The 27,398-nt window shown below is 41.0% G+C and overlaps 2 protein-coding genes across 2 annotated transcripts in view; one reads left to right on the forward strand and one right to left on the reverse strand.

Annotated features, from left to right (window-relative positions):
• On the forward strand, positions 1–27,018 carry LOC129328202 (haloacid dehalogenase-like hydrolase domain-containing 5). The gene is made up of 8 exons (XM_054977080.1): positions 1–162; positions 3,965–4,174; positions 5,284–5,396; positions 6,396–6,489; positions 23,750–23,783; positions 24,453–24,627; positions 25,992–26,180; positions 26,604–27,018. Exons 1-8 carry the CDS (start codon positions 43–45, stop codon positions 27,016–27,018), a joined length of 1,350 nt encoding a protein of 449 aa, XP_054833055.1. The 5' UTR covers positions 1–42.
• Positions 26,956–27,398, reverse strand: part of RAB43 (RAB43, member RAS oncogene family) — a 43,960-nt gene continuing 43,517 nt past the window's right edge. The window contains exon 3 of the mRNA XM_054977082.1: positions 26,956–27,042. Within this exon, the coding sequence (XP_054833057.1) occupies positions 26,987–27,042 (56 nt within the window). The 3' untranslated portion in view covers positions 26,956–26,986. The remainder of the gene's footprint in view (positions 27,043–27,398) is intronic.

Here is a 27,398-nt window from a genome sequence, read left to right on the forward strand (position 1 = left end):
CAGGCCGGAGGCGCCGGCTGCCAGCCCCTTGAAGGTGCTGCCATGAGGGCAGCGCTGCCGCTTCTCCGCCTGCCCCTCAAGAGAGCTTCGGCCGCCAGACCTCTGGGGCTGAGGGGGTTCTGCCGCGCCGTCGTTTCCGGGGAAGACGCCGCGGGCACTGAGGTAATCGCCGGCGGGAGCGAGGCAGAACGACCGGCCCGCGTTTCCCCCCAGCAGCGACGTATCTTCTTTCAGGGGTCGGGTATTAACTTCTGACGGGCGGATCAATGTAAATCTCTACCGATTAATCACTATCGAGGGAGAGGCTTAAATGAATCTTCCAGTTTTGTAGCTAATATATTTTACTGTGATAATATTTTACTGTGACTAGAGTTGCCCAGTTAAACGAAGCATCAGTGAACTAGTTTGCTGATGAAAATAAAAGTAGTTCTAAAAGCGTACGTTTTTTGGTTCTTCTTAGCACGTTTGCACCTCATTGTATTTCCTGTTACTTGTCCTATAGATACTGGTACTCTGTAGTTTTCACAAGTGCTTGTACTTATAAAAGTTTTAACAACCGATTGCTTGGCTGCACGTTTAAGTTGACTGACTGACCTAAACCGGTTTTGTTGATCTAACAATTTTAAGAGTAGTAGCTCACTTTGTGATCACTTTAAAAGACGTTTTTTCAAGTGCAGTTGCATGTCTGTTGAAGGGGAGAGGATTTTTCATCCTTTTCTCCACATCCCTCCCCCCTCTCCCGCGACACTGTTCCTGAGCTGCTTGTACTCGTGCGGGGGCGGGGGAGAACACCAGTACCGGTAAACCCTATTTAAGCTAGAAATAGCTCATGGCATATTTATGCAATTAGTTGTTTTGTAAGAACCATCTCTGACATGTTGCAGTTTTAATTTTGTTCACTTTGCAAGCAATAATACTACATATAACGTCAATTCAAGATGTGTTTACACTTGTAGTACTTGGTAGGCAGATCTGTTGTTTCTTAGGTATGCAACCAAATGCACTCAAGCATGGGAATTCAACCCCTAAACTGATGGATACTTCACACTTTTTGGAACAGTGCTTTTATGGGTTTATTAATTTTTATTCTTGCAATGTAGTTTGCAAGCTTCTCTTTCTTGCTCCACCCTGCCCTATCAGAAGTATAAGCAATACCCAAATTGCATGTTTTCTTCTTGTTAAATCTGTTTCCTTGTGCACAAGTGGACACTGATGCTATGCAGAAACGGTGTGTAAGAAACTGGAAAACATTGCACAAGTAAACAAGATGAAGACATGATTCTTTATTCAGGGAACCTATTTCTCAATGTCTTGATTGTGTAAGTAAGCTGTTATAATACAGAGTAGTCTTGACATCTTGATGTTCTTCAGATACAACGAGTTAGTTCACTCCTCCAGGTTCTTCCGTACAGCTGTTAAACTAAGACATGTATGGGGGAGGGTGAACCAATCATTGCCTGTTGGCGGTGGTACTTACTTTTGTGATCCCAGGATCACAATAAAATGTGTGCCTGTGAACATGGAAACAGCTACAGGCTCCCCACAAGTACAGGTTGATTCACAGTAGTCTTTCTACTGTGCTTGCTCATGTGATTGTGCAGAGAAATTCACTAGATATTTTTAATGAATGAACTCAGCCCCTGATATTCCCCGAGTAGCCTTAATGGGGCTTTCAATACATGTTGGTATAAAGGGAGTTTCTGTTTGTCCTTTTCTGACAGCAGATGCCCCAAGCATCTTTTCAACCAGCAGATGCAGCAAAATAAACACTTGTGTTGCACTTCACTAATGATGATGTACTTACTGTTGCTTGGAGAAAGGTTTTGTGGGATGGAGCCCTAAGATTTTTAATGCTAGACCAGAACATATACCAGAGTCTGTCAAAATGTACAATTCCAAATGATTGCTTCATTTGCTTTGCTTTTGTAATAATGAAAACCAGTCTCAGGCAAGGAAAATAAATTTGGGTGGTGAAGATCCCTTGACTTCAGTAGTTTGTGCTTAAAATGTTAGATTAACAGCCCGATCCTATACATGTTTATTCAAAAGCAAGCCCCATGGTGTAAAAGAGGGTTTATAGATAGGATTGCAGCTACTAAGAAGCATGAAGCCTCAGTTTGCTCATGCTTTCAAGCTTTTATACATAATGTGATATGGCATGGGCTAGATAGTTTCAGGTAGGTAGCTGTGTTGGTCTAGTAGAAGAGCAAGGTTCAGGTCCAGAATCACCTAAAGACCAACTAGATTTCCAGAGTATGAGCTTTCAAGAGTCAGAGGAATTGCAACAGTAGAGAAATGGAGGCATTGTGTGACTTGTTCTCCAGCAGGGGGAAAGGCTAGTATTTACATATATGCAAGAGATTCTTTTATTTTTCAGTTGTTCTCTACTAAAATCCTTTGAAGCATGCTGACATACATTCATTTATTACCCTTTTGTTGTTCACTTAAATTAGTAATGACCCTCCATTCTTAAGCAAAGGTTGGACAACAATTTTAGAGCGTATAGAAATACAAAATACATTAAAATATAGCAAATTGCTCATTGTTAGCAATAAAAAACTTCTGTTTCATTTGGTATGCCCACAAGTAGACTCTGCACTGCAGTCAAAAATGGTTTAATTTTGCATTATGAGTGTGAGGTGGTGTTTATAGATGACATACCATTATCACCTGTAATGGCTATACTTTGTCAATTATCAAGTGGGAGCAAAATTTTCAAATCTCCACTACAAGAAAAATTCTGCAAATATTCTGGAAAACTTTTTGTCTGTTGACAATGTATGGAAATTCCTGTAATACTTACTATAGTGGTAATTGGTTATGTAAATGTTTTTGGCATGTCCATACTCTATTTCCCTGAAGAGTATAATCTTCAAAATATTCAAATGTTAATCACTGTAGGATCTGATCGTTTTATTAAGGGTGTTAACATGCACATTTATTTAACTGTTTGCACTTGCCTGTTTTTCTTGAAACATACTGATTATCTTAAGCTGTTTGTGGGAAGGAGAATTTGCTTATAATGCCAGAAATAATTTTTCTTTCAGTTTTTCTTGAACTGCCTCTGTAGATAGCTCTAGTAGTGCCTTAATACTGAGCACTTACTCCTGTCATTCATTAGTGGAAGATCTGCTGGTTGACTAAATACGTGACCGCAGGGCTCGACAAGTCCCAGGCGACAGGGCACCATGATACCTAAAAAATTCATTGCAGAGCCTAGCATTTTCACCAATGGTTTATTGTAGTGACCCTACAATATTGTAGTGGCGAGCATCAGAAGTTCAAAGTTCAATTTCACATCAGAATGTATTTTGTTTTATGACACAAAAATGAATGATGTGCATAAAGTTATTGCCACTGCTTTTTATATGTTAATTTTACATAATTCTCTGGTAGTAGAGCAATTCATTTCTTAATCAGTTGTATTCTGTACTGGCTCCAGTATTCAATCAAATTGAGGTTTTTAAAGCAAGTATAAGAATTTGAGAAGTAAGGTTAGGGTGATAACAACCAAGGTCAACCCAAGAAACTGTGAAGGGATTAGGATTAGGTTTTGTGATTCCAATGGTTTGGGAAATCTAGTCATTAATTTACGAAACCCTGAAGGCGGAAAAATAAGTCTGGCTCCTATATTTTTGGTCTGGTTCCTAAAGCCCAAAAATGTTTTTGTCAAGGCTTGCTTGTCTGTTAATTTCTTGTCAACTGTGCCACCACTGAGAAGAGTGAAAAACAAGTTTAGGAGGAATGTTGTCATTTGAATACATGCTGAGATGAAACAAAGGTTACATAATTGATGTAACTGAAAATATGTATAGCATATAAACTAATCCAGAGTAAAAGCTTTTGGCTTTAAGACCTTAGCGGTAGCCTCAGAAGCAACTCTGCTTTGTATGAATGGAATTACTAACTTACTTGAGTGAATGCAACTAATGAGTAATGGTTGCTTTCTCTCTTCTTATTGCAGAGCAACATGCAACCTCCCTTTGGCTTTCTGTTTGATATTGATGGGGTGTTGGTACGAGGAAAGACACCAATTCCTGCTGCAAGAAAAGCCTTTCAAAAACTGCTTAATTCTCAGAGACAATTCTTGGTACCTGTTGTATTTGTCACTAATGCAGGAAATTGCCTTCGTCAGAAGAAAGCAGACCAGTTATCTCATGTTCTGGGAGTGCCAGTAAGTAACTTTTTAATGTCTTTTGTCTTGGATCCTTTACTCCAGGCACCCTTCTTTCAAGGCACTGCAAAGGCAGTCCTCTGCTGCAGAGCTCACTTCCTCTCATGCCTAGGCAATTGCTCTTGTGCAGTTCCAGGGAACTTCCTATCGCTTTCCTATGCCAGTAACAGAGGAATGACAAAAGGCACCTCTTGTCTGCTTTTCTGTTAAAATGTGAATATAATTCATTGTTAGAAATAATTCAGTGTTAGGAAAATAGAACAGGGTAAAAAGAGAGTTTATGAATGAAACAGACTTCTATTTGTTGGGAATTATGGAAAATAAATTGGAAAAAGAGCATGATATTTTAATTTTATAGAGCTGGTAACAGTGGCACAGCTCTTATGTACTCAAAAATAGAAGTGCAAGGAGCTACCTGTATTGGAAGACTGGACTAGAAAGATGATGGACTTAGCTGAGGTAGCCAAACTTACAGCGTCAATTAGAGATAAAACACTGTTTTTGTGGCAAATTGGAAACCCTTTATGGACTATCTGCGAGAGACAAAAATGAATTAATGATTTGTGGCTTTTATTTTAAAGAATAAGGTTTTGAGATATCAAGAAGATGAGACACAGAAAAAAAATATTAATGAGACCACAAGCTGATTGATAATAAAGAGGGAAGTGTTGTAGGCGAAAAACTGTAATGGATTAATAATATACCTATTATGGTTGTTGTGGATTTTCCGGGCTATATCGCTGTGGTCTTGGCATTGTAGTTCCTGACGTTTCGCCAGCAGCTGTGACAGGCATCTTGAGAGGTGTAGCACCGAAAGACAGAGATCTCTCAGTGTCAAACTCAGGAACTACAATGCCAAGACCACGGCGATACAGCCCGGAAAATCCACAACAACCATCGTTCTCCGGCCGTGAAAGCCTTCGACAATATATACCTATTATGTTTCTTACTTTTTTTACTTTGTAGATTGATTTGTAGGCCATTCTTGGTCCTTTGTAGTTATCTTGTTTCGTTTTACTTTCTTTCTCTAGTTCTATCTTCTAACTTTTCCACAATAAAAAAAAAATTAAATGAATGAACAATTGATTTTTCTGTTCTTTCTCTACTAGATTTCTCAAGACCAAGTCATTATGTCCCACAGCCCATTACGAATGTTCAAACGTTATCATGACAAATGTGTTCTTGTATCTGGACAAGGACCGCTTCTTGACATTGCTAAGCAGTATCTTTTGAAAAATGTAGGTGATTACTTTTAGCAATTATCTGTCTTCAATTGTTATTAACTTACTGGTGAATCTGCCAAGTTATCTTGTCAAATATAAATGTAAGATCTTTTTTAAACTGTTTAGTATTTGTAAATAAAAGTTTGTTTCATTTAGTAGTGGAACTTCAAAATATTGTTTGTATTAACAAGGTTTTGTTTTTATATAAGGTTTTTGTCTTTGGTAATCTGTGTGTATATTTTGTACGTTATTCTAAGACATTGCTGATAATGGCTCTTACTCTGCAACTCTATGATCTTGGAAATAAATGTAACAAGGTTTTGTTTGCTTCAAATGAAATATATTTCATATTGGCATGTAAATATGCAAATAGTTAATAATAAATCAGTTCTTGGTAACTATTGGTAAAACAACTTCCAAGTGGCTCTGGGGAATGCTACTGTAAAAATATTGCCAGACATTCATTGGCGTTCCTGCTGTATCTGTGCAATTTTTCCATTTTTTTCTTGTTAAATCAATTAGGCTTCTGAATATGAAGTTTATGTTACCTTACATATGATTCTTACTGTCTTTTAAATGGTGTTTAGACTGTTTATTTCAAGTGAGGCTAATGAATCTCTACTTTGTCTGAACAGTGATTAACTGATTTACTATATTCTTCAACTTTAAAAATAAAACCCTACTAAGCCACTAAATGTCTGCTCAGATGTAAAAAATTAAGGACTAACTTGAAAAGTGTGTTTATCTGCCATTTGGGCTTCTAATGCTAAAAAAAAAAATCCCTAAGCCAACTGACAGAATCAGAGTACAATATAAGAACAGGATGGGTCTCTAAGGATGTAGGTCCAAAGCTGTTCACCATATTTTTCCTTACGTGTTCTCCCAGAAAGTGAGGGAAACCCTTAAATTTAAATTTGACAGTTTTGTTTGATGAAGGAACACAAGCGCATTTAAATAAAACAAACGTATATTGTTATCCTTAACAAATTTTTCCTCAGTCTTGGATTTCATCAGCTTATTACAATTGACAAGCTGCGGGAAATCTATCCTTTATTGGACATGGTGGACCATGACAGAAGACCTAAAGCTTTGGTGCGTATTCTGTTGTTTATTTTTGCATATATTTTTGTGTTACCTTTGATTTAAAGCAGCCTATATGGTGTCTTGGAATCATTACAAAACTGGTAGTTAATGGAACATTCTTAATATGTCCAAAGAGCCAAAACTTCAGCTTTTCTGCTATTTTCAGTATTTACCAGTAGCAATTCTTTTACTATACTAACCAATCTCCTCCCTGACTAGTTTTCTGCTTCTTCTATATTTATAGATTTTTAAAAAGGCGTAACATTTTAAACAGTATACACTGCAAACTCTCCTTATGCTTTCTTGTTTTGCAAGAATTTAGGAACCTCCTCTCCACGTTTGAACAAGATTTTCAATTTTAAAGGAAGCTTTCTTGACTTTTACAGCTTCCTCAACTCTATTGAGTTAGATACATTGTCTTAGATACAATGATACTTTTCCATCTACCAGTGATACCTTCCTATTTGAGTGTCTGTCTTTGTAATTTTAAGTAATTACCAAGCATCCAAGGTATATTTGACCCGCTGCTCTCCCTTTTCAGTATTCTATTCAGTAAACTCCTTCTTCAGAAGCTTCCTCTTTTGAAATCAAATGTGACAGTATTGGACATTCTGGATAACTTTAGATTTACATGAATGCTGAATTTAGTAACTATAGTCATTGTTCCCATTCAGCTCAGCAACCCATTTCATACCATATCCTGAGTCCCACTCAGGAACACGTCCAGTGCCTCTTCATGGTCTCTTGACTCGTTATTCATTTTTGCTTTATCTAGCTGATATGTTTGTTCTTTAGTTTGCTTCAAACTGTATATAGCATTTGTTTACAACTACATATGAATTGTCAAAAGAAATATTGACTAAAGATAAAATTCTTAATTAAGAGCTGTATGCAATGAGGAATTCTTCACTCAGTCTGACTTGACTGCACAAGTGAAGCAGCATTAAGACAAATTACAGCAAAGCCTGTATCGGTCTAACATTTTAAAATGCTTCCAATTAGTCAAACACTTAAAATACTTGCAAGTTTTAAACCCATGGGTTTCTGTCAAATACAGTGTTTTGTAGTCTTTTAAGAGCATAAAAAGTGTACCGTAAGTATCCTTATTTTAAGGTCTAACACTTTAATTCCTTTTTAGTAACTCTAAAATATAGGAAATATAGAAACAAGTGAGCTACCCATGAAGTTTGCTGCTTAATATCTTGTGCCATTTAATATTTTCATTCTATCATTTCTGTGCTCACTGATTCTGTTTAAAAATTTAGGCCGTGATGAAGCAGCTGACAATGAGACTAATAAGAAAAGTCAGATGGATATGTCTTGCAGAATCTTTAATTGACAGTCCTGTCTTAAATTATCTACAATTTTAACTAGAGAATATTTAGTACAATTCAAATCAAATGAGAAGAAATATGTAGCAAGGATTAGCAGTATATAAAAACTAATTGCTGGAGAGGAACAATAGTGTGCAGGAGGGGTATTTCCTTTTCATAGGGAGGGCACTGCTGTCACTATTAGTAATATTTAGGAATTAAGGGAATGGTGGCATGAGATGAACTTGCTGGAATAGGAGCCAAGATAATTGTGTGCTATACACCATTTTCATTTGCTCTTCTATCTGTCATATCAGCAGCCTCTATGCCTGCTGGTCAGTTAATTGTAAGGTTGATTAATGCCATGTCAATTAACAATAAGACAGTTTCATCCCGGACTGATCCTGGTTGAATTGTGCCATCCTGGCCTGTGCTACTGAGACCAGGGTATATGAAGCAGGTACAGCTAATTTATCCTAGCCATTTGGGTTCTTAATACAACAGCAGCCACAGCTCTGTGGCTGGAGAAGGGGTGGTGCTACAGTCCTTTGTGATTCCAGCATAACTGTTGTAACTGTCAGGTAGCCTGCTTTAAAATTTCTAGACTTCAATGTTTGTACAATGTATTGTGCCACAGAGACAGGCTAGGGATGTCTGCCCATCTCTTTGCATAACAATCTGGGTGGTAAGTGTTAATGACCCCTTGATCTTCAGTACTAGAGGACTTCAGTGTAATTGTCGAGGCCCTCTTAGCTCAGGATTTCATGGCCACAGGCCTGTCATCATTATCATCTAGTCCTGCACATTCAGTGGAGTATAGCTTGGATATGGTTGGTGTTTAGCTTAGGAATTCAGTGATTTAAGCGTGGGAGATCTGGTTACAGTTCTGACTGGATAGCGTCAAGTCTTATTTGTTTATTTATTTTATGTCATCTATAGTCTGTCTTTCTCACTGAAACACAAGGCAGATTACATAGTGATACAGTCAGTTTCAAAGACATTTCAATAAACAATGCAATAGGGTATAAAAACAGGAATTTGCAAAGACATAACATCAGCAGAAATCCAATGCTGAGTTGAAGAATTGCTTTAACAGAGCATAAGGAATTCTAAGACTGATATATTAAACAACATAGAACTACCCAGTAGGATCATATTTAAAGCAATAGACAGTACATAATAGCACATACTTAAAGCAATAAATAGTTCATAGTAGCAAAGCCTGTGGTTCCTGTCTCTTTACTGAAACATCTCTTTGAGACAGCCTCCTTACAGTACAGCCCTCCTATCTGAGTAAACAAGCTTTTATGAATAATTCAGTTTTGCATCATTTGTGGAAATCCAGGAGAGTGGGGGCTTTCCTGACCTCTTCAGGTAGGCCATTCCATAAGGTGAGAGCTGCACAGAGAAACCATGTGTACGGGCAGCTGTTTTGCCCATATGTAGGATAGCACTTGCTGAGTGAACATAGAGAGAGAGGTGGTTCTGTAGGTATTCTGGGCCATGAAGAGCTTTGTATGTGATAGCCAGTGCTTTGAATTGAACCTGGTAACTGATAGATAGCCAATGGAGTGACTGCAGAATGGGAGTAATATTTGTGCTGCTACTTGCTCCCTATAATAACCAAACTGCAGTGTTCTGCACCAACTGGAGTCACTGAGTTGACTTAGAAGGGAGAGTTATGTACAGTACATTACATTAGTCAAGTCTCACTGTTACCATAACATGAATCCAGGTGGCCAGTTTGGCTGTGTCGAGGTAGGGGCCCATCTTCCAGGCTAGAGTGAAGTTGTAGAAAGCATTTTCTGCAACTACCTTAACTTGCTTTTCTAGCAGTAGTGCTGAATCCAGTATATTCCCAGGGCTCTTAACTGAATCTGCAAAGGTCAGACGAACTCCATCGAAAGTGAGGAGTGCAATGTCCTTCAAGGTCTTTGCCTTCTCAAACGAGCATAACTGCCATCTTGTCTAGGTTCAATTTCAGTTTGTTTGCTTTCAGCCATTTGACCACAGCTGTCAGGCAGCGACACAAGTTTTCGACTGCATCCTGTGGTAATTTGGATAGTGAGATATAGAGTTGGGTGTCATCCACATACTGATGGCATCCCATTTCATAGCTGTGAATTAGTTCTCCTAAAGGCTTTACATAAAGGTTGAATAACATGAGGATTGCACCCTGTAAACCCCCAAGATAATTCCCATTCTGGAGATGGTTCATCTCTGATGACAACCCTTTGAGTCTGTTCCATGAGAAATGATTTAAACCAGTCCAAGGCACATCCCTTGATGTCCACTTCTGCCTCCAAATGCCTCAACAAGATGACATGGTCTACAGAGTTAGAGGCTGCAGATAAATCCAGGAGGAGTAATAACAAAGCATGGCCTTTGTCTATATTCAGATGTAGATCATCCACTAAAGCTTCTCTGTCTCATGACATGGCCTGAATCCAGACTGAAAAGGGTCCAGAGTGCTAAAGTTATCTAAGAAGACCTGGGGTTGGTCAGCTACTGCTCTCTCTATCACTTTGCCCAGAAAGGGCAGGTTTAGAAATTAAGCGATAATTGGCCACATCATTTTTGTCTAGGAATTTTTAAAAATTAGCAAACATTAGCCTGTGGTTAATTTATGTGGTCCTTACTTGATTTTAACAGCCAAGATAGGCAAGGATCCCATGCATGAGTAGTGACTTTTACAGATGCCAGAATCCTGTTAAAAACCCTTATTGTAACTGGTTTAAAGTGGTCCATACGCGAGAGAGACTGTATATTAAGCATTTCTTCCATCTCATCTGTATTACAGCTAGCATCCAGATCAGAGTATATTTGTGCTGTTTTACCTGCAAAAAACTTTGCAAAGGCCTCACAGTGAACTGTCTGTTCTTGAGACTGTAAAGGTTCAGCTTTAGGGAATAGAAGATGTCAAGATACCTTAAACACTTGGGATGGTTGTGAACTAGTTGATGCAATGGTTGCCAGGAAATAATGTTTCTTTGCTGGTTTCATTGCAGTTTCATAGGTCCTCCAGTGGGTTCTTTAGCACTCTCTATCAGTTTCAGCACAAATTTTCCATCAGCATCTTTCTAGGTGTCTTCCAACCTTCTTTAGGTCACCCAGCTCCATGGCAAGCCATGGGGCTGACTTCCATCCCAAGGATTGGAGGAGTCAGCAAGGAACAACGTTGTCAATAGCTTCAAGGAGCTTCGTGTTCCAAGTTCCTACTGCAGCCTCAATATAATATGTGTCTCCCAAGGCATTTTGGAATCTAGAAAGATCCATGAGCCTTTGTGGGCAAATCATTTTAACGGGTCCCTCCTTTTTGCAGGTTGTTGGGGCTTTATTCACTTTTGCCTTCAGCAGATGATGGTCTGACCATGGCCAAATTTCCAATGCTGAAACGAGACTTTCTCACAAAGGCTCAGTGCAAAATATTAAGTCCAAGGTGTTGCCTCTTTCATGTGTAGGGCCTGTCTCTATTTGAGAGAGACCCAGAGTTGCCAGGGAAGCTAAATATTTCTGGGCTGGACCTGACTTGGAACACTCAGCCTGGATGTTGAAGTCCTCCAGAACAATAAGTCTAGGTGTCTCCAACATCATATCTGGAGAACCAAGTTTGATGCCCCACTCCTTTGCTTGAAGCCAGCTGGGTGACCTTCGGATCAGTCACAGCTCTCTTGGAGCTCTCTCAGCCCCAGTCACTTCACAAGGTGTTTGTTGTGGGGATAATAATAACATACTTTTTAAACCGCTCTGAGTGGGTGTTAAGTTGCCCTGAAAGGCGGTAAATAAATTGAATGTTGTTGTTATTATATCTGCTAGCTACTCTGCCAACTCAGAAAGGGTACTTATTGGGGAGCTGGGTGGTCTGTACATAAGCAGAATATCCAGTCTGTCCCAGGAGCATACAGTCATTAGCAGCTATAGCTTGTATTAGAAGCCTGCTGAAGTTGAAGTATTCATGAAGAATAATAGCAACTCATCCTCCTCAGTTACTGTAGCAAGGTTGGTGTAGGACCACATAGCCAGAGGAAGTTAGTTGGGACAGATACACCTTGTCATTTTTCTGCAGCCTCTTTCATGTATAGGGCCTGTCACTATTTGAGAGAGACCCAGGGTTGTAAGGGAAGCTATAAATTTCTGGGCTAGGCCTGACATGGAGCACTCATGGGTGTGGAAGTCCCCCAGAACAATCAGTCTAGGTGTCTTCAACACCACAACTGCATGCACCTCCGCCAGCTCAGAAAGGGTGCTTACTGGGGAGCTGAGCAGTCAAGTAAACAAGCAGAAAACTTAATCTATCTTTAGTTCCCAAAGACAGGAGCATGCAGACAATGCCAGCTATAGCTTGTACTGGAAGTCTGCAGAAGCTGAAGAATAATAGAGACCCCTCCTCCCCAACTACCATTGTGAGGTTGGTGTAGGACCGCATAGCCAGGTGGTGTTAGTTGGGACAGACATACTATATCATTTTCCAGCAACCACATCTCTGTTGTGCAAGCCATGTCTATTTCCTCTTCCTGCAACATTCCAGCAAAGCATGCAACTTTGTTCCTTACAGATGTGGTATTGCGTAGTAGTAGTAGTAGTAGTAGTAGTAGTAGTAGTAGTAGTAGTAGTAGTAGTAGTAGTAGTAGTAGTAGTGGGGGCAGTAGCTCCTGCATTCTCAGCTCTTAGGATGCTAGAGAGGTTAGATAAGTTGCAAGCATTTTTGCCTGATAGCAGCTGTCTTTGATAAGTCCCATCTCCATATCTATCAGCTCCCATGTGCACTGGAATAGTATATTTTTAAAAAACTTTTATTTTTCAGCATACATTTTGTACCAGGTAAGAAAGGTAAGAGCCCCATGGTGCAGAGTGGTAAGCTGTAGTATTGCAGTCCAAGCTCTGCTCACAACCTGAGATCGATCCTGGCGGAAGCCAGGCTCAAGTAGCCAGCTCAAGTTTTACTCAGCCTTCCATCCTTCTGAGATCAGTAAAATGAGTACCCAGTTTCCTGGGGATAAAGTGTAGATGACTGGAGAAGGCAATAGCAAACCATCCCGTAACAAAAAGTCTGCCAAGAAAACATCGTGATGTGACGTCCCTCATGGGTCAGTAATCACTTGGTGCTTGCACAGGGGACTACCTTTACCTTTTTAAGAAAGCTAAAAAAATGCACCTGAACACCATTCCAAAACTACATATTCACATATCCAACATTCTGGTGGCCTCGATTCATACAGTCCAAGACTACAGCCATAGTGTATTGATGTAAACATTGTCCAACAGGTGTAGCCTCTAACCCAGAAGCTGAACATAATTGGTGGAGCTCTTCCTCTCCTCTAGTGTCCTCCATTTGGTGCATATGATATCTGTGCTCTAGCTGTATGCCCCATTGTTACCTGAATTAGTCTCCTTGCAAGTAATAGAGAATTGTGGGGGGAATTAGCAGCAAGGAAGACGGCTATGCGAGATACGATAACTATGGAATCTTTTTCACCAATGTTTATGGAGACCCTTCCCAGATAGCAGATGAGACTGGTGATTTAAGTTCAAAGAGCAATATTTTATTGAAGAGGAAAAACACACGCACACACAGGAGTAAATAATAAAATGGTTACACAGAGAGAGAGAGTCGTAGGAAGCTAGCCAGAAGTTGAAATAGAGGGAGGGAGGGCAAGTATATCTACCTCTCCGGAAGAGTAGTCCAGTCCATGGAGGAAGAGAGTAGTTTCAAACGTCCAGTGTCCTCGACCAAGAGAGCAAAAAGCTTAGGATAACCTCAAGGGAGCAGCACTTCGGATCTACTAAGTGTGCACGATTTGAATGGGGCAGGGACACTATTCTTATAGGGTAAAACATGCCCTGAGGTGAGAGACCCCTCCCAACCATTGGAACAAAGGTCCCAATGGTCAGTTCTTGGGACTAGCAAAGGTTTGATTACCTTGATTGCCAGCTGCCAGGGCATGTGAAAGAAAATGCAAAGTCTCTCCTGGAGCTGCACAAAAGGGGCAGTTTGTTAATGGAGCTAAGTTGATTAATTTAGTTGGGGAATGTACCGTTCTCAGGAATGAATTATAAGAGCTTATGGATGCTAATTGGTTTGCTCCTCAATCATGGGCAGGAGATCTCATCACCGCAGGAGGGGGAAGGAATGTGTTAAGTGGGATGACTCTGCAAGACCTTTGTTGCTCAGGATTCCTTTCGGAGCTGAGGAGACTGTAAAACTAATCACCACTGGTCACTCTACATTTACATGCGGCATTCCATTCATGCCTGGGTCTCCCGAGCGGGACTCAGCAACTGCTAGCTGGAATTCCCCTGTTTGCAAACCAAACTGCATTTTAATCCAGGGGTCTTGTGATATAATATCACGGGTAGCTATATTAAATAGCCATTAAAGATGGCGGAGGCTGGGCCAACTGCTTACACCATTGCCCCAAGCTAAGAGCCATGGTCCAGGAGCCCTTGTGTTCTCACCCATTGGCTCGCATCTCCTGCGCGAGGTCTCTGTTAAATGCCCATAGCAGCAATACCTGTGAAGCAGAAAGGAAAGTGGAAGGTTGCATCTGGCTGTCCATTAGCACCAGAACAAAGACAAACTGTCCATGCATGCAGCCAACCATCAATGAGCTTAGAAGCTAATAAAATCATGGTGAAGGTAGATACCAATTATGGCAAAGGTAGAGACCAATTATGATGGCAGAAACCTGAAGCCTTATGGATCTCACATGATTCTGTGATTTTTCTTGTTGTTCTGATGGGCTTTCCTGTTGAAATCCCTAGCCTACTTCTGGGAGGGGAGAAATCTCAGTTTTTAACCAGTCTTTTTACATACTTGGGTGTAAGGTATTTGTGTGTGAAGTATCCACATAACACCAGAGTTTCTTAGAGAATGCTGATTGACAACTCGTTCCAGCATGGCTTCATGTCTGGTTTGGAATGGAGATTGAGTTACTCTAGTAGATTACTTGTACTGGGAGAAGGACAGGAGAGATTGGATTGGATTCAGTGCTGCATTTCTGTGGATGCAAGAACTTCTTCCTGTGGAATGTGACTTTCACAGATTACGTTTGGAAGGCACCATGCTATAGCAGCACCAGTTCTTTGCAGGGTTGGGAGTGGGGTGCTATGATGCCCCCCCTTTTTGACTTAAACAACTTAAATGGCACTAGAGGCATTTTTAAATTAAAAAATAACGTATTTTAAACATAGAAAGGAAAGGTGAAATCGGGGGCTGAAAATTTCTGAGGTAACTCAATATAGGTAACTGAGGCAAAATCAGTACATGCACAGACTTACGGTCTAATGTTTCAGACTAATGAGAGTTTCTTAAGCTCTTCACAGTTACTTAAATCTTTATGTTCAGAAGCTTTTGTTCCAGTGTTTTCCCAAACACTCTAGTCCATTTTCTTTGAGTATTCTCTTACTCTTTTTGGTTTCCAGAAGGCTGGTACCCTCTTTCCAGTATGCAAAGCTCTTCCCTTGAAACACCAGTACTCGTCTTGAGTTTTTAACTCACCCTGAAGGTGTCCAGAGGCAGTTTCTAACCATGCCAGACCAGGGATCTCTTCACTCTTCAGAGCTAACTCCCTGTTTGACTGGGTAGAGAAATTCTCCTCTCACTAGAAGATCTGTCCCCCCCTTTTTTTGGCCCAAATGGGAGTAGGGGTGTGCAAGGCCTGCCTGTTTCGTTAAACCTGATTCGGTTTTAACTGAATCAGGAAACCGTTTCGGTATTCAGGGAATACCGAAACAGCAAGCCAATTCGGTATTTGCGTTACTGCTTGATTCGGCCATTGTTTTCAATGAGAAAACCTTCTCCCGGCTTTCCGGGAGTCTGGGGGGGGGAATTTTATGGCCTCCCAAAGATGCTGCTCTTAGCCCACCCCCCTTTCTCCATTATTTCCTATAGGGGAAATAAGACAGGCTTGTCTGGCTAGGGGTGGCATTTTGCATGCAAAATGCCCCCAAACTTCAGGGGCCCATCTCCCACCTGTCCTCCCACCCTCTACCAAGGCCCAAGCTGATCCCACTTTGGGGGGCCATTTTATGGCCTCCCAAAGATGCTGCTCTTAGCCTCCCCTTTCTCCATTATTTTCTATGGGGGAAATAAGAGAGGCTTGTCTGGCTAGGGGTGGCATTTTGCATGCAAAATGCTCCCAACCTTCAGGGGCCCATCTCCTACCTGTCCTACCACCCTCCACCAAGGCCCAAGCTGATCCCACTTTGGGGGGCCATTTTATGCCCCCCCAAAGGTGGTTCTCCTGCCACACCACTTTGTCTTTCTACTGTGGGGAAGACTTCCACACCGTAGAAACACATGGGATTGGGGCTGCCAATGGCCACAGCCACAGTCCACCTGCACCCAAACTGCCAAATACCACACAGTAAGATACTTCTGGCATGCCCTTTTCTGTGTGGGGGGGACTGCTGGTGTAATGTGTCACAATGCTTTGCCTACTTATTCTTTGTTGTGCAGTTGGTTCCCATCATAGGGAACAATGGGGCTGGCTGGCCGGCCATCTCTGTAGGTGGTGGGGGAATTTGGGGGAGAGTGTCTGTGGTTCAGGTGCTCTTTCACAGGGACAAGCTCGCACTCAGGAGTATGCCCACCATTGTGGCACCCCTGGGCTGTGCATAATTGCCCTGGGAAAGAGCATTTAAAAGTTCCCATCACAGGGAACAATGGGAGACGACTGGCCAGCCTGCTCCTGGGGTAGTGGCCGGTGTGGGAATGTTGGGGAGGGTGTCTTTGGGTCAGTGTGGGGCTGTGGGGGGTGGATTTAAAAGGGGGACTGTTCCTGTGGCCATAGATGCCACATTCCATGGGTTCCTGCTGTGGGAGATTTTCCCATAACAGGAATCAATAGAAAGTGGCTGGCCACAGGACAGGGGAGGTTAGGTTTTGGGGAGGGTGTGTGTGGTATTTGGCAGTTTGGGTGCAGGTGGACTGTGGCTGTGGCCATTGGCAGCCCCAATCCCATGTGTTTCTACGGTGTGGAAGTCTTCCCCACAGTAGAAAGACAAAGTAGTGTGGCAGGAGAACCACCTTTGGGGGGGCATAAAATGGCCCCCCAAAGTGGGATCAGTTTGAGCCTTGGTGGAGGGTGGGAGGACAGGTGGGCCTCTGAAGGTTGGGGGCATTTTGCATGCAAAATGCCACCCCTAGCCAGACAAGCCTCTCTTATTTCCCCCATAGGAAATAATGGAGAAAGGGGAGGCTAAGAGCAGCATCTTTGGGAGGCCATAAAATGGCCCCCCAAAGTGAGATCTGCTTGAGCCTTGGTGGAGGGAGGGAGGACAGGTAGGATGAGGTCCTCTGAAGTTTGGGGGCATTTTGCATGCAAAATGCCACCCCTAGCCAGACAAGCCTCTCTTATTTCCCCCATAGGGAATAGTGGAGTGGAGGTGGATAGGGGCACCTTCTTTGGGAGGCCGTAAAATGGGCCCCCAAAGTTGAATCTGCCTGAAACTTGGTGGAGGGTGGGAGGACAGGTGGGAGCAAGTCCCCTGAAAGTTGGTTGCATTTTGCTTGCAAAATGCCACCCCAAGCCACCTAGAAAGATGACTTGTTTTTCCCCATAGAGAACCATGGAGAGTGTAGGAGGATGGGGGCACCTTATTTGGGGGGGGGCATAACTTGGCCCCCCCAAAGTCCAATCTTTCTGAAACTTGGGGGGATAGTTAGAGGAGAGTTAGGAGAAGGTCTCCACCAAGTTTGGTTTGATTTGGACAGAAAATGCACCCCCCCCCCCCAGACTCCCGGAAACCCGGGAGGTTTTCTCATTGAAAACAATGGCCGAATTGTTTCGGCAATCTGTTTCAGTATTACAGAAATTTTTCGGTATTCAGAAAAAGTTTCGGTAATACTGAAAAAAACCGAAACAGCCCTGATTTGGTATTTTTAACCTAATCAGAATACCGAATTGCACACCCCTAAATGGGATTCTGTGCCTACTTCCCTAACTTCCTTGCCAACTTTCCCCCAGCTCTCCTGTCTGTGTTAAACTGCTCTCAGTCAGGGCTGAATCTCAAAACTCATGGTACTCGACTCCTCTCAGCTAGGGCTGAAATCAGACTCTCCTCTCTCCAACATCCAGTTCAGCGGTCTTTGCTCTGTTCAGCTCATGTTACCCAATCAGATTCCTTGGAGTAGCCTGTCATCCAAAGCTCTCTGTTTATATGAAACATTAACCCTTCACAGTCCTTCAGCTGATTGTATAGCACTTCTAAGCTTTTAAAAAGTGCAGTCCATCACATAGGGTTGCAAGCTCCAGGTTGAGAAATTCCTGGAGTTTTGAGAGTTAGAGCTTGGAGATAGATCCAGAGGAGTTAGCCGTGTTAGTCTGTAGTAGCAAAATCAAAAAAAGTCCAGTAGCACCAGACTAACCAATTTTATTGTAGCATAAGCTTTCGAGAATCACAGTTCTCTTCGTCAGATGCATGGAGGGCAGAAAGAAACTGGTCAAATATAGAGGAGAGGGGAGGGGAGGAGGAGAGAGGGGATGTAAACAACTCCTTTGATATGGAAATACAAACAGCTCCTTTTGATGTGGGGATCAGTTTGCTTGTGTAAAGGTTCAAAGGAGTTTGCCGTGTTAGTTTGTAGTAGCAAAATCAAAAAGAGTCCAGCAGCACCATCAAGACCATCCAATTCCACTACAGCACAAGCCTTCGATAACCACAGCCCTCCCCGCCAGATGCATCTGACAAGGAGAACTGTGGTCCTCGAAAGCCCACATCAGGTGCCACTGGACTCTCCCTGACCCCGCCTATGTAAATGAAATCAGTTACCTGTGATAATGAGATAACCATTCATAGTCCCTATTCAGTCCCAGCTTGACAGAGTCAAATTTACATATGAATTCCAATTCAGCAGCTTCCCGTTGGATTTTGTTTTTGAAAGGTTTCTGTTGAACTACAGCGACCTTTAAGTCTTTGATGGAATGTCGTGGTAGATTGAAGTGTTCTCCCACTGGTTTCTGGATGTTGCCATTTCTAATGTCAGGTTTGTGTCCATTTATTCTTTTGCGTAGAGGTTGGCTGGTTTGTCCAGTGTACAGAGCAGAAGGACATTGTTGGCACACGAGGGCATATATCACATTGGAGGATGAGCAGCTGTAAGAGCCAGAGACAGTGTAGTTGATGCCATTGGGTCCTGTAATTGTATTCCCTGGGTAGATATAGGGGCAGAGCTGGCATCTGGGTCTGTTGCAGGGCCTGGTACCTGTGCTGGTGACTCTGCTAGCCGATTCATGATTGTAAGTGAGAAGTTGTTTAAGGTTGGGGGGCTGTCTGTAGGCAAGGAAAGGTCTTCCACCCAGGGCTTCTGAGAGAGAGGTATCATTTTTCAGGATGGGTTGTAGCTCACTGATGATACGTTGGATGGGTTTGAGCTGGGAGCTATAGGTGACAACCAGTGGTGTTCTGTTGTTAGTTCCTTTAGGTTTGTCCTGGAGCAAGCTGTTTCTGGGTACTAGTCTGGCCCTGTTGATTTGTGATTTGGGGAGGAGAGGAACCTCAGCAGAGTATAATGCCATAGAGTTTAACCTCTAAATCAGACATTTTCTCCAGGGGAACTGATCTCTAGGGCCTGGAGATCAGTTGTAATTCTGGGAGATCTCCAGCCACCACCTACAGGCTGGCAACCCTAGTTGAATATGTCTACAATATACACAGGAATTATAATTATTGAATGCTGTAATACATTGTCCTGCAGAAAAATTACACTATACATTTTAAATGTGTTTTTAAAAGCATTTCACTCATTTCAAAAGACAAAATATTTCATGGGAGTTTTCAGAGGTCCACAAATTTTCCTAGTGTTCTTGTAGAAAAATTGAACAAGATTTCTTGGTGGTTTTCTAAGTTTTTCTGTGACTTCACAGTTCTGCTCTGAAGGGTTGCTTGAATGTTGTTTTTTCTGCTGATTTTTGTGAGTCAAGTCTAGGCTGTGCATGTTTCGTCATGCTTTTAGCCGTAGTTGAATAGGATAGTGTGTCAGATCAAACTTTCAAATGGATTTTAAGGATTATATAATTTATACCGACAGGTCTGATCTTAAAAAATATATATTTGTATGCTTAATACTGTGCAGTGTTATGTTCTTCTTGCTAGTCATCTTGAGTGCTTGAGTGGCCAGTAAGGAAAGGTAAAAGCACCTTCAAATAAATAACCTTCCACTAAACATCAACAAAGAGAAAGTATAATACTGTCTAACAAAGTAAAAAATTCCCCTCTTTGACTGTTGTTCAAATATTCTTTTTATACTGAATTGATTTAAAATATATCCCTAGCTTAAATAACCATTTTAAGAGGTGGTTATATAGATTAAATAATAGGGAAATTTAATCACTTGCTTTTGTTTTTCTATTGTCCACAGTATTTAAAAGGTTATACATTCTGTCCTCTGGGTTACTCAGTATTGACTGATCTTGGAATAGATTAGGGCAATAACCAAGAGAACACTGTGTAAACATGAGGTAATATTTCCAAGAACTGCAGGCACAGAACTGTCCAAGTATTGTATGGGTAAAAGGGCAAGACAGGTGTATTGTACTCATCCAGGCAAGTTCAACCGAATATCCCATCAGTAGAAATGATTTTGGGAAATTAGCATACAGCTAGATGTAAGATTCAGTTTCTAGTTACCTATAATTCTTTGTAGAAGTGTTGCCTCTGTTGTGGGATAAGTCCCATCCATCTTGGAGAGACAGCTCATTTTGTAAGCACTTGCACTAAAAATTGTGTCTTGGAAATAGCAGCACTTTTCTAAGAAATATTCTGCAATTGTTTCTTTTTTAATATATATTTACAAATATAACCTGCCCCCCATAAGATTAACAATTATAAAAAGTCCTGAGCATTTTTTTATGAAAATCAGTCTAAAAAGCCAAGGTGAACCTGGAATGATATTTGGTATATCAAATTTATCCATAAGAAGGAAGTTTTCAATTTACAGAAGATATGTATGCCATTTGGTATAAAATATGGGTTGTCTGACTTTTTGGATGAGTGAATCCTGGTGGAGTTCATTTCTTCATTAAAGCAAGGTCTCTTATATCCTGATACCATCAGTGAAGAATTATGGAGCTTGTGCCCCTTCCATTGCCTAGTAACTTCTATATGCGCCATAAGGATTAGCAACATCAGGTCCTTTATGAAGTGGGTCTTTTAATTTTTTTAGGAAAACAGGCAGCAAAGATGGCATAGAATAACTCGGATTCTGTATCAGAATTTAAAAGTTCCCTTAGAAATGGTACAAGGAGATTTGTGACATGGTAGATATGTATATGTGTTAGAATTTAATAGGAGGTGAACAAGGTTTAGGGCCTCTTCTCTGGATTTGGATGAAATAGCCTTTTAAAAGCCACTTTTACCAGATAGAAGAACAGATTTTAGACTGCAGGGAGCATCCAGTGCCTGCTCTTCTGTACAGAAGCATCTATTTCAAGAGGGTGGAGTGACCTGGAGACTGTAAATATTGGCTATCAAGCTGTGTGTAAAATGTGAGTGTCATGGATACCTCTGCATATTCTCATGACTTAATTCCCCCCTTGCTTTTTGCACTATATCATGAGTCTGTTTAAGGGTGGGTTTTTTCCTTCAAAGGTTGTATTTTCCAACATGGGAGCAGAGGTCTTACTTAACACAAAAGAAACCCAAGGAAGCTAAGAAACTACATAGTTAATCTGGGAAGGATAAATGCAAAGCCGTTATATATACATGTCTGGAGATTAGCAGTACTTCCGTGGTAGAGGATTTATCACAGTTCGGGGGTGGGGGGAACAAACAATTCATACCACCTGAAGTAGTGCAACACATTCAAAACAACAGTGACATGTCAGAATGAGTGAAGTTATCGGAGCAACTGTATTGACTATTGTGGAAGCAAGATAAGCATGGCAAAAGGTTAGAAAACTTTAGGAGAATCAGGTGGAGCGTACTTGTAAATTATTGTGGGCTTTGGGGGCACATGTATTAGAGAAGGTGTGTTCTTCCTAATATAAGAGAGCCCTTGGATATTTAAAAACATAAGGAGTCACTTAAGAATTTCAGAGAATGTGAATTATATTGTCGAAGGCTTTCACAGACAGAGAACATTAGTTGTTGTAGATTTTCTGGGCTGTACGGCTGTGGTCTTGGCATTGTAATTCCTGACATTTCGCCAGCAGCTGTGACTGGCATCTTCAGAGGTATAGCACCGAAAGACAGAATTCTCTGTGTCAATGTGTGGAGAAAATGTTAGCAGGTAATTTATATCTACTCAGGAAGGTGGGTTTGGGCTGAGTCATCCTGTAAGAGTTCCCAGGTTTTGGCATGCTAATGGGGGGACACTTCACTGTATCCTGAGGAGGTTCTTTTGCATATGGATTGGTGGTTGATATGCTAATCTTATCTGTAGGGCTATTGTAAGATGTCGGGTATTTTGTTAGTCTGGTGTTTTTCAGGCCTGGAAACCATGCCCCATTCATTCTTAAACTCTCTTCTTTCCTGTTGAAATTGTGCTTATGCTTATGAATTTCAATGGCTTCCCTGTGCAATCTGACAAAGTAGTTGGATGTGTTGTCCAGTATTTTAGTGTCCTGGATAAAGATGCTGTGTCCTGTTTGAGTTAGGCTATATTCAGCCACTGCTGATTTTTCAGGTTGGCCAAGTCTGCAGTGTCTTTCATGTTCTTTTATTCTTGTCTGGATGCTACGCTGTGTGGTCCCGATGTAAACTTGTCCACAGCTGCAGGGTATGTGGTATACTCCAGCGGAGGTGAGGGGGTCTCTACTGTCTTTTGCTGATCGTAGCATCTGTTGTATTTTTCTGGTGGGTCTGAATACTGTTTGTAGGTTGTGCTTTTTCATAGGTTTTCCCATCTGATCAGTGATTCCTTTGATATATGGCAAAAACACTTTTCCTGTGGGAGACTGTTTTTCCTTAGTTTTTTATTTATCCTTGGTTTAATCGCTCTTCTGATTTCATTTCTGGAGTAGCCATTTGCTTGAAGTGCATGGTTTAGATGATTAATTTCTTCATTGAGAAAGCGCGGTTCACATATCCGTCTTGCACGGTCTACTAATGTTTTTATTATGCCTCTTTTCTGTCGAGGGTGGTGATTGGAGTTTTTGTGTAAGTACCGATCCATGTGAGTTGGTTTCCTGTAGACCTTGTGACCTAATTGAAAGTTTGCTTTGCGGATGACCAAGTTATCTAGAAATGGGAGTTTACCCTCGATTTCTTTTTCCATGGTGAATTGTATGTTCGGGTGGATTTTGTTGAGGTGGTTTAAAAACTCTATCAATTCTTCCTCACCATGGCTCCAAATGATAAAGGTATCGTCCACAAACTGGAACCAAACTGTAGGTTTGTGGGGTGCTGATTCTAAAGCAGTTTTTTCAAAATGTTCCATGTAGAAGTTTGCTATAACCTGGCTGAGAGGGCTTCCCATGGCCACCCCATCCATCTGTTCATAGAATTTTTTATTCCATTGGAAGTAATTGACACCATTGGTTGTCAGATAATGGTGGAATAAAGCTGTTACGTCCTCTGGAAAAATCTGATTAATAAGTGCGATTGTGTCTTTTACCGGAACCTTAGTAAAAAGGGATACAGCATCAAAACTGACGAGTATGTCCTGTGGATTGAGTTTCAAAGGACTGATTTTGTGGATGAAATGTGAATCAAAGATTCACCCACATTCCTGAGTAGATATAAATTACCTGCTAACATTTTCTCTACACATTGACACTGAGAGAATTCTGTCTTTCAGTGCTACACCTCTGAAGATGCCAGTCACAGCTGCTGGCGAAACATCAGGAACTACAATGCCAAGACCACGGCCATACAGCCCGGGAAATCTACAACAACTAATGTGATTTATGTTGCTGTTAGAACCAATGGAAGCTATCAACTGAATATCCTACCAATACCTGTAGAGGATGCTTTTCTTACTTAAGTTACCATGTTTTGTTTTGTTTTCTTTGCAGCATCCACCTGCAGTAAAACTTCCCAAGATTGAGGGTTAGTATGCCCCTTGTTAATTTCTGCTCTGATTATTCCTAAGTGAATTAGAATTTACATTTGGCTATTTAAAACCTTTTGATAATGCTAATATCAAACAGAATGAACTTTGATTATTCCTAGACCTGTATGTGGAGAATACTCATTGTGTGTAGTGTACCTTCTCTTACTGGCTACGGTTGGCGTGCAGTTGCTTGTTTTAACCTATTGTACTTTTCTACATTCCTGTTTGCTGTTTATAGTGTAGCTGGACTCTTGCCTTTGTATTCCCTATCGCATCTAAGAAGAAGGAAGATAGATCCAACACCTGCCCTCAAAAAGCCTATCACTAATTTCCTAGATAACAACATAGCCAAAAAGAATTATGGATGGCAACATTAGGAAAAACAGCAGATACAAACAATCCAGTCAAAGCTATACCTATTGCTCTTCTAGACAGATTAGTGCCCCACTCAGAGAGGTAGACAAAGTTAGTGCTATTATCCCGACAATATAGCTGGGGTTGAGGAGTGGCTGACTCAAGGCCACCTGCTGAGCTCATGGTAATAGCGAGATTCAAACCAGCAGAGTGCTTATTCGCACTCGGCCCGCTTAACCACTGTGCTATAGCAGCTTTGTCTTGTGTATAGTTACCATGTGGGTATGTTAATTATTTTCATTGTCTTGCAGCAATTATTTTGTTTGGTGAACCAGTCAGGTGGGAGACCAACCTGCAGTTGATAATAGATGTTCTTTTGACAAGTGGCTATCCTGGGAATCCATATTCACAGTCACCATACCCACATATACCTGTGCTGGCTTGTAATATGGATCTGATGTGGATGGCAGAAGCCCAGTCTCCGAGGTAGGTGTAAATGTATGCAAGTGCAGTCAGGAACATGCTATTTTTCCAAACATCTCAAAGTAGCAAAAAAAAAGGAAAATGGTTATCCCTCAGGAACTTAGATTTGAAAGCAATTTAGAAATTATTTATTTAAAATAGCTAAAATCTTAAGACTTTCAGCGCCCATTTTTGAACAACATAATGTGTACTTTGTCTGTTTAAACAAACTTCAGAAAGCAATTATTCTACTGTTTGATCAATAGAGATATATACATTTATTTAGTATCCTCTGTGTTAACTGAATGAATCCAGTCTTGGAAAAGTATTGTAGAAGTGGTTGCCCAGTCCTTCCTCCTTACTGCCATCATGGCCTGTTAAAATAAACAGGAGTCATGTGGCATCTTCAAGACTTAACAATTTTATTCCAGCATATGCAAGTACAGTCAGGAGCATACTATTTTAATGAACTAGAACCTGCTTCTCTGATGTAGTGCAGTGGCTCCTCAATAGGCAGGCCTTTTAGGGTATGAAATATAATCAGCCATAAAATACAGGATGTACAAGATGAAATATAAATTATATAACTCTTTACTAGTTTTGCTAAGCTAGTTAACATTTGTAATGGAAAGGACACTCAGATTTTTCCAAGATAGTCAATATCCTGTAGTAAGTTGGAAAAATCAAGCCTCCATTCAACCCTGTGTGTGTGGGAAGATGATATCTCTTAATGAAAGCCACTTGATCCTTGCCCCTCAAAATCCTTGGGTGGCAAGTCTTTCCTTGCTTACAGACTGCAGCAGGACAGGGGTGATGAGGAAGTCCCATTCTGCTGATGGAAATCTCTTACATCTGTGGAAATAATCTTTGTATCGAAACTGCTGTGTGAAGAAGTGGGTTCTAAAGTTTATGCTGGAATCAAATTTTGTTAATCTTTAAGGTGCTACAAGACTCTTTGTTTGTTATTCTGCTTGTAACACAGGTGATTTTCTGGAACAATTACCTTGGCTTGATAGTTTCATATGGGAAGCTATAGTTAGCTGGGCAAATGGAGGTGGACATCTGGCTTCTGCCAGCCTGTGCTTTTCCTGCTAGAAAGAAAAAAAGTAGAGACAATGTAGACTAGCTTCTGTGTACTTGTACCACCAGTGTTAATAATGTAGTGCCCAGGACAGCTCTGTAATGCTTGACAGGAGTTATACATTTGTCCAATTGCCACTCATTTGTCTTCTGGCAGCCAATTGGTACTTGTCATGGGCAAGTGCAAAATTGGACTGAACTAATTCAGCTTATTCGCTGAGGAAGTGGCACCTGAACAGATGATATGTTTTGTTCTGGTTGATGGTTCCTTCTCACTGACCAAATTCTATTTCTCTGTTCTTCCTTAGGTTTGGTCATGGAACATTCATGGTTTGCTTGGAAAACATTTACAAAAAGATCACTGGAAAAGAGTTGAGATATGAGGCTTTGATTGGAAAACCCAGTGAACTGACCTATCACTATGCAGAATACCTGGTCAGAACACAAGCAGCTGCAAAGCAATGGAAAAAGCCTATTCAAACGTTGTATGCAATTGGGTAAGTCCCATTATGAGAGACAGCTAGCATATTTGAACAGCCAGCCAAAGCTTTCAGTCCTTATTTGCTACTGCCTTCTCAGAAAAAGGAAGAGGTACTGTTTCATGTAGGCTGTTCCTACTAAGTTAAAGGAGTTAATGTACCTTTTATTCCTCCACAATTTGCTGCATAATATAGAAGAGCCGTATCCTGAATATTTGAGAGGATTATTTTTGTGATCCCCTGAAAATAGAGCAATCTAATCTGATAGTGTCACTATCTGTCAGTTATCAACACTGTTCAGCATTTTGCAGGCATGCTTACAACCAATTAATTCCAATTGTCTGCTGTTTTAACTGCATGCTTAGTGAGATGCCTTAAGCAAAAAGATGATCAATACTCTCACAATATGCTAATCGTGATATTGCATGTCTGGTTTTCTAGGGACAATTTAATGACAGATATCTATGGTGCTAATCTTTACAACCGCTTCCTTGAAGAGAACTCCAGAAGAGGTTCCAATGCACGTGTCCAGGTCAAAGCTGCAAGTGGCACAGGATCCACCACAGTTTCTCAGGAAGATGAAACTGATATCCCTTGGGGAAATGAATTGGCATCTGCTTCTGCTACAAGCTGTAGGTCTGTCCTTGTTTGCACTGGGGTTTACAACCCTCACACAGAGGTGCCCTCTGATACAAAAAAGAGCATAACTGAGACCGTGTTTCATGGACACAGAGATTTCAGGTTTGATCCTGCTTTAGTAGAACCTGATCATGTTGTCCAAGATGTTGATGCTGCTGTTGACTTAATCTTCCAACTTGAGAGCTTCATACCAAATGGAAATCACAGGACTCCTTAATGACTTCCTTAACATGCTTTTCTCCTAAAAAAGGAGGGAAAAAACCAAACAGAAGTGCTTATCATCACACTCTTTCTAATGTATTTATTTGTAAATGAAACATTTTTTAAAAACCACTCCTCTTTGTTCTAATAGCACCTTCCTTACTATCTGATTGAGTCTGCATGTTCTGACATACTTGTGGTGGCTGTTGTTGTGTTATAGATTGACAAGGTAGCTCAGAGTCAAAATTCCGTAACTCTGCACAGAAAGAAGTGGAATGCTCAGTGTTTTGGGAAGCAGGGAAACAAAGGCAAGTATGCTTTAGTTGAAGTGCAATGAACACTCTCATTTAAATTTAAAGATTAACTCGTAAGGGATAACAATGCTCTCGTCTTCCA

The sequence above is a fragment of the Eublepharis macularius genome, chromosome 4, assembly GCF_028583425.1.
Source record: "Eublepharis macularius isolate TG4126 chromosome 4, MPM_Emac_v1.0, whole genome shotgun sequence".
Taxonomy (NCBI): domain Eukaryota; kingdom Metazoa; phylum Chordata; class Lepidosauria; order Squamata; family Eublepharidae; genus Eublepharis; species Eublepharis macularius.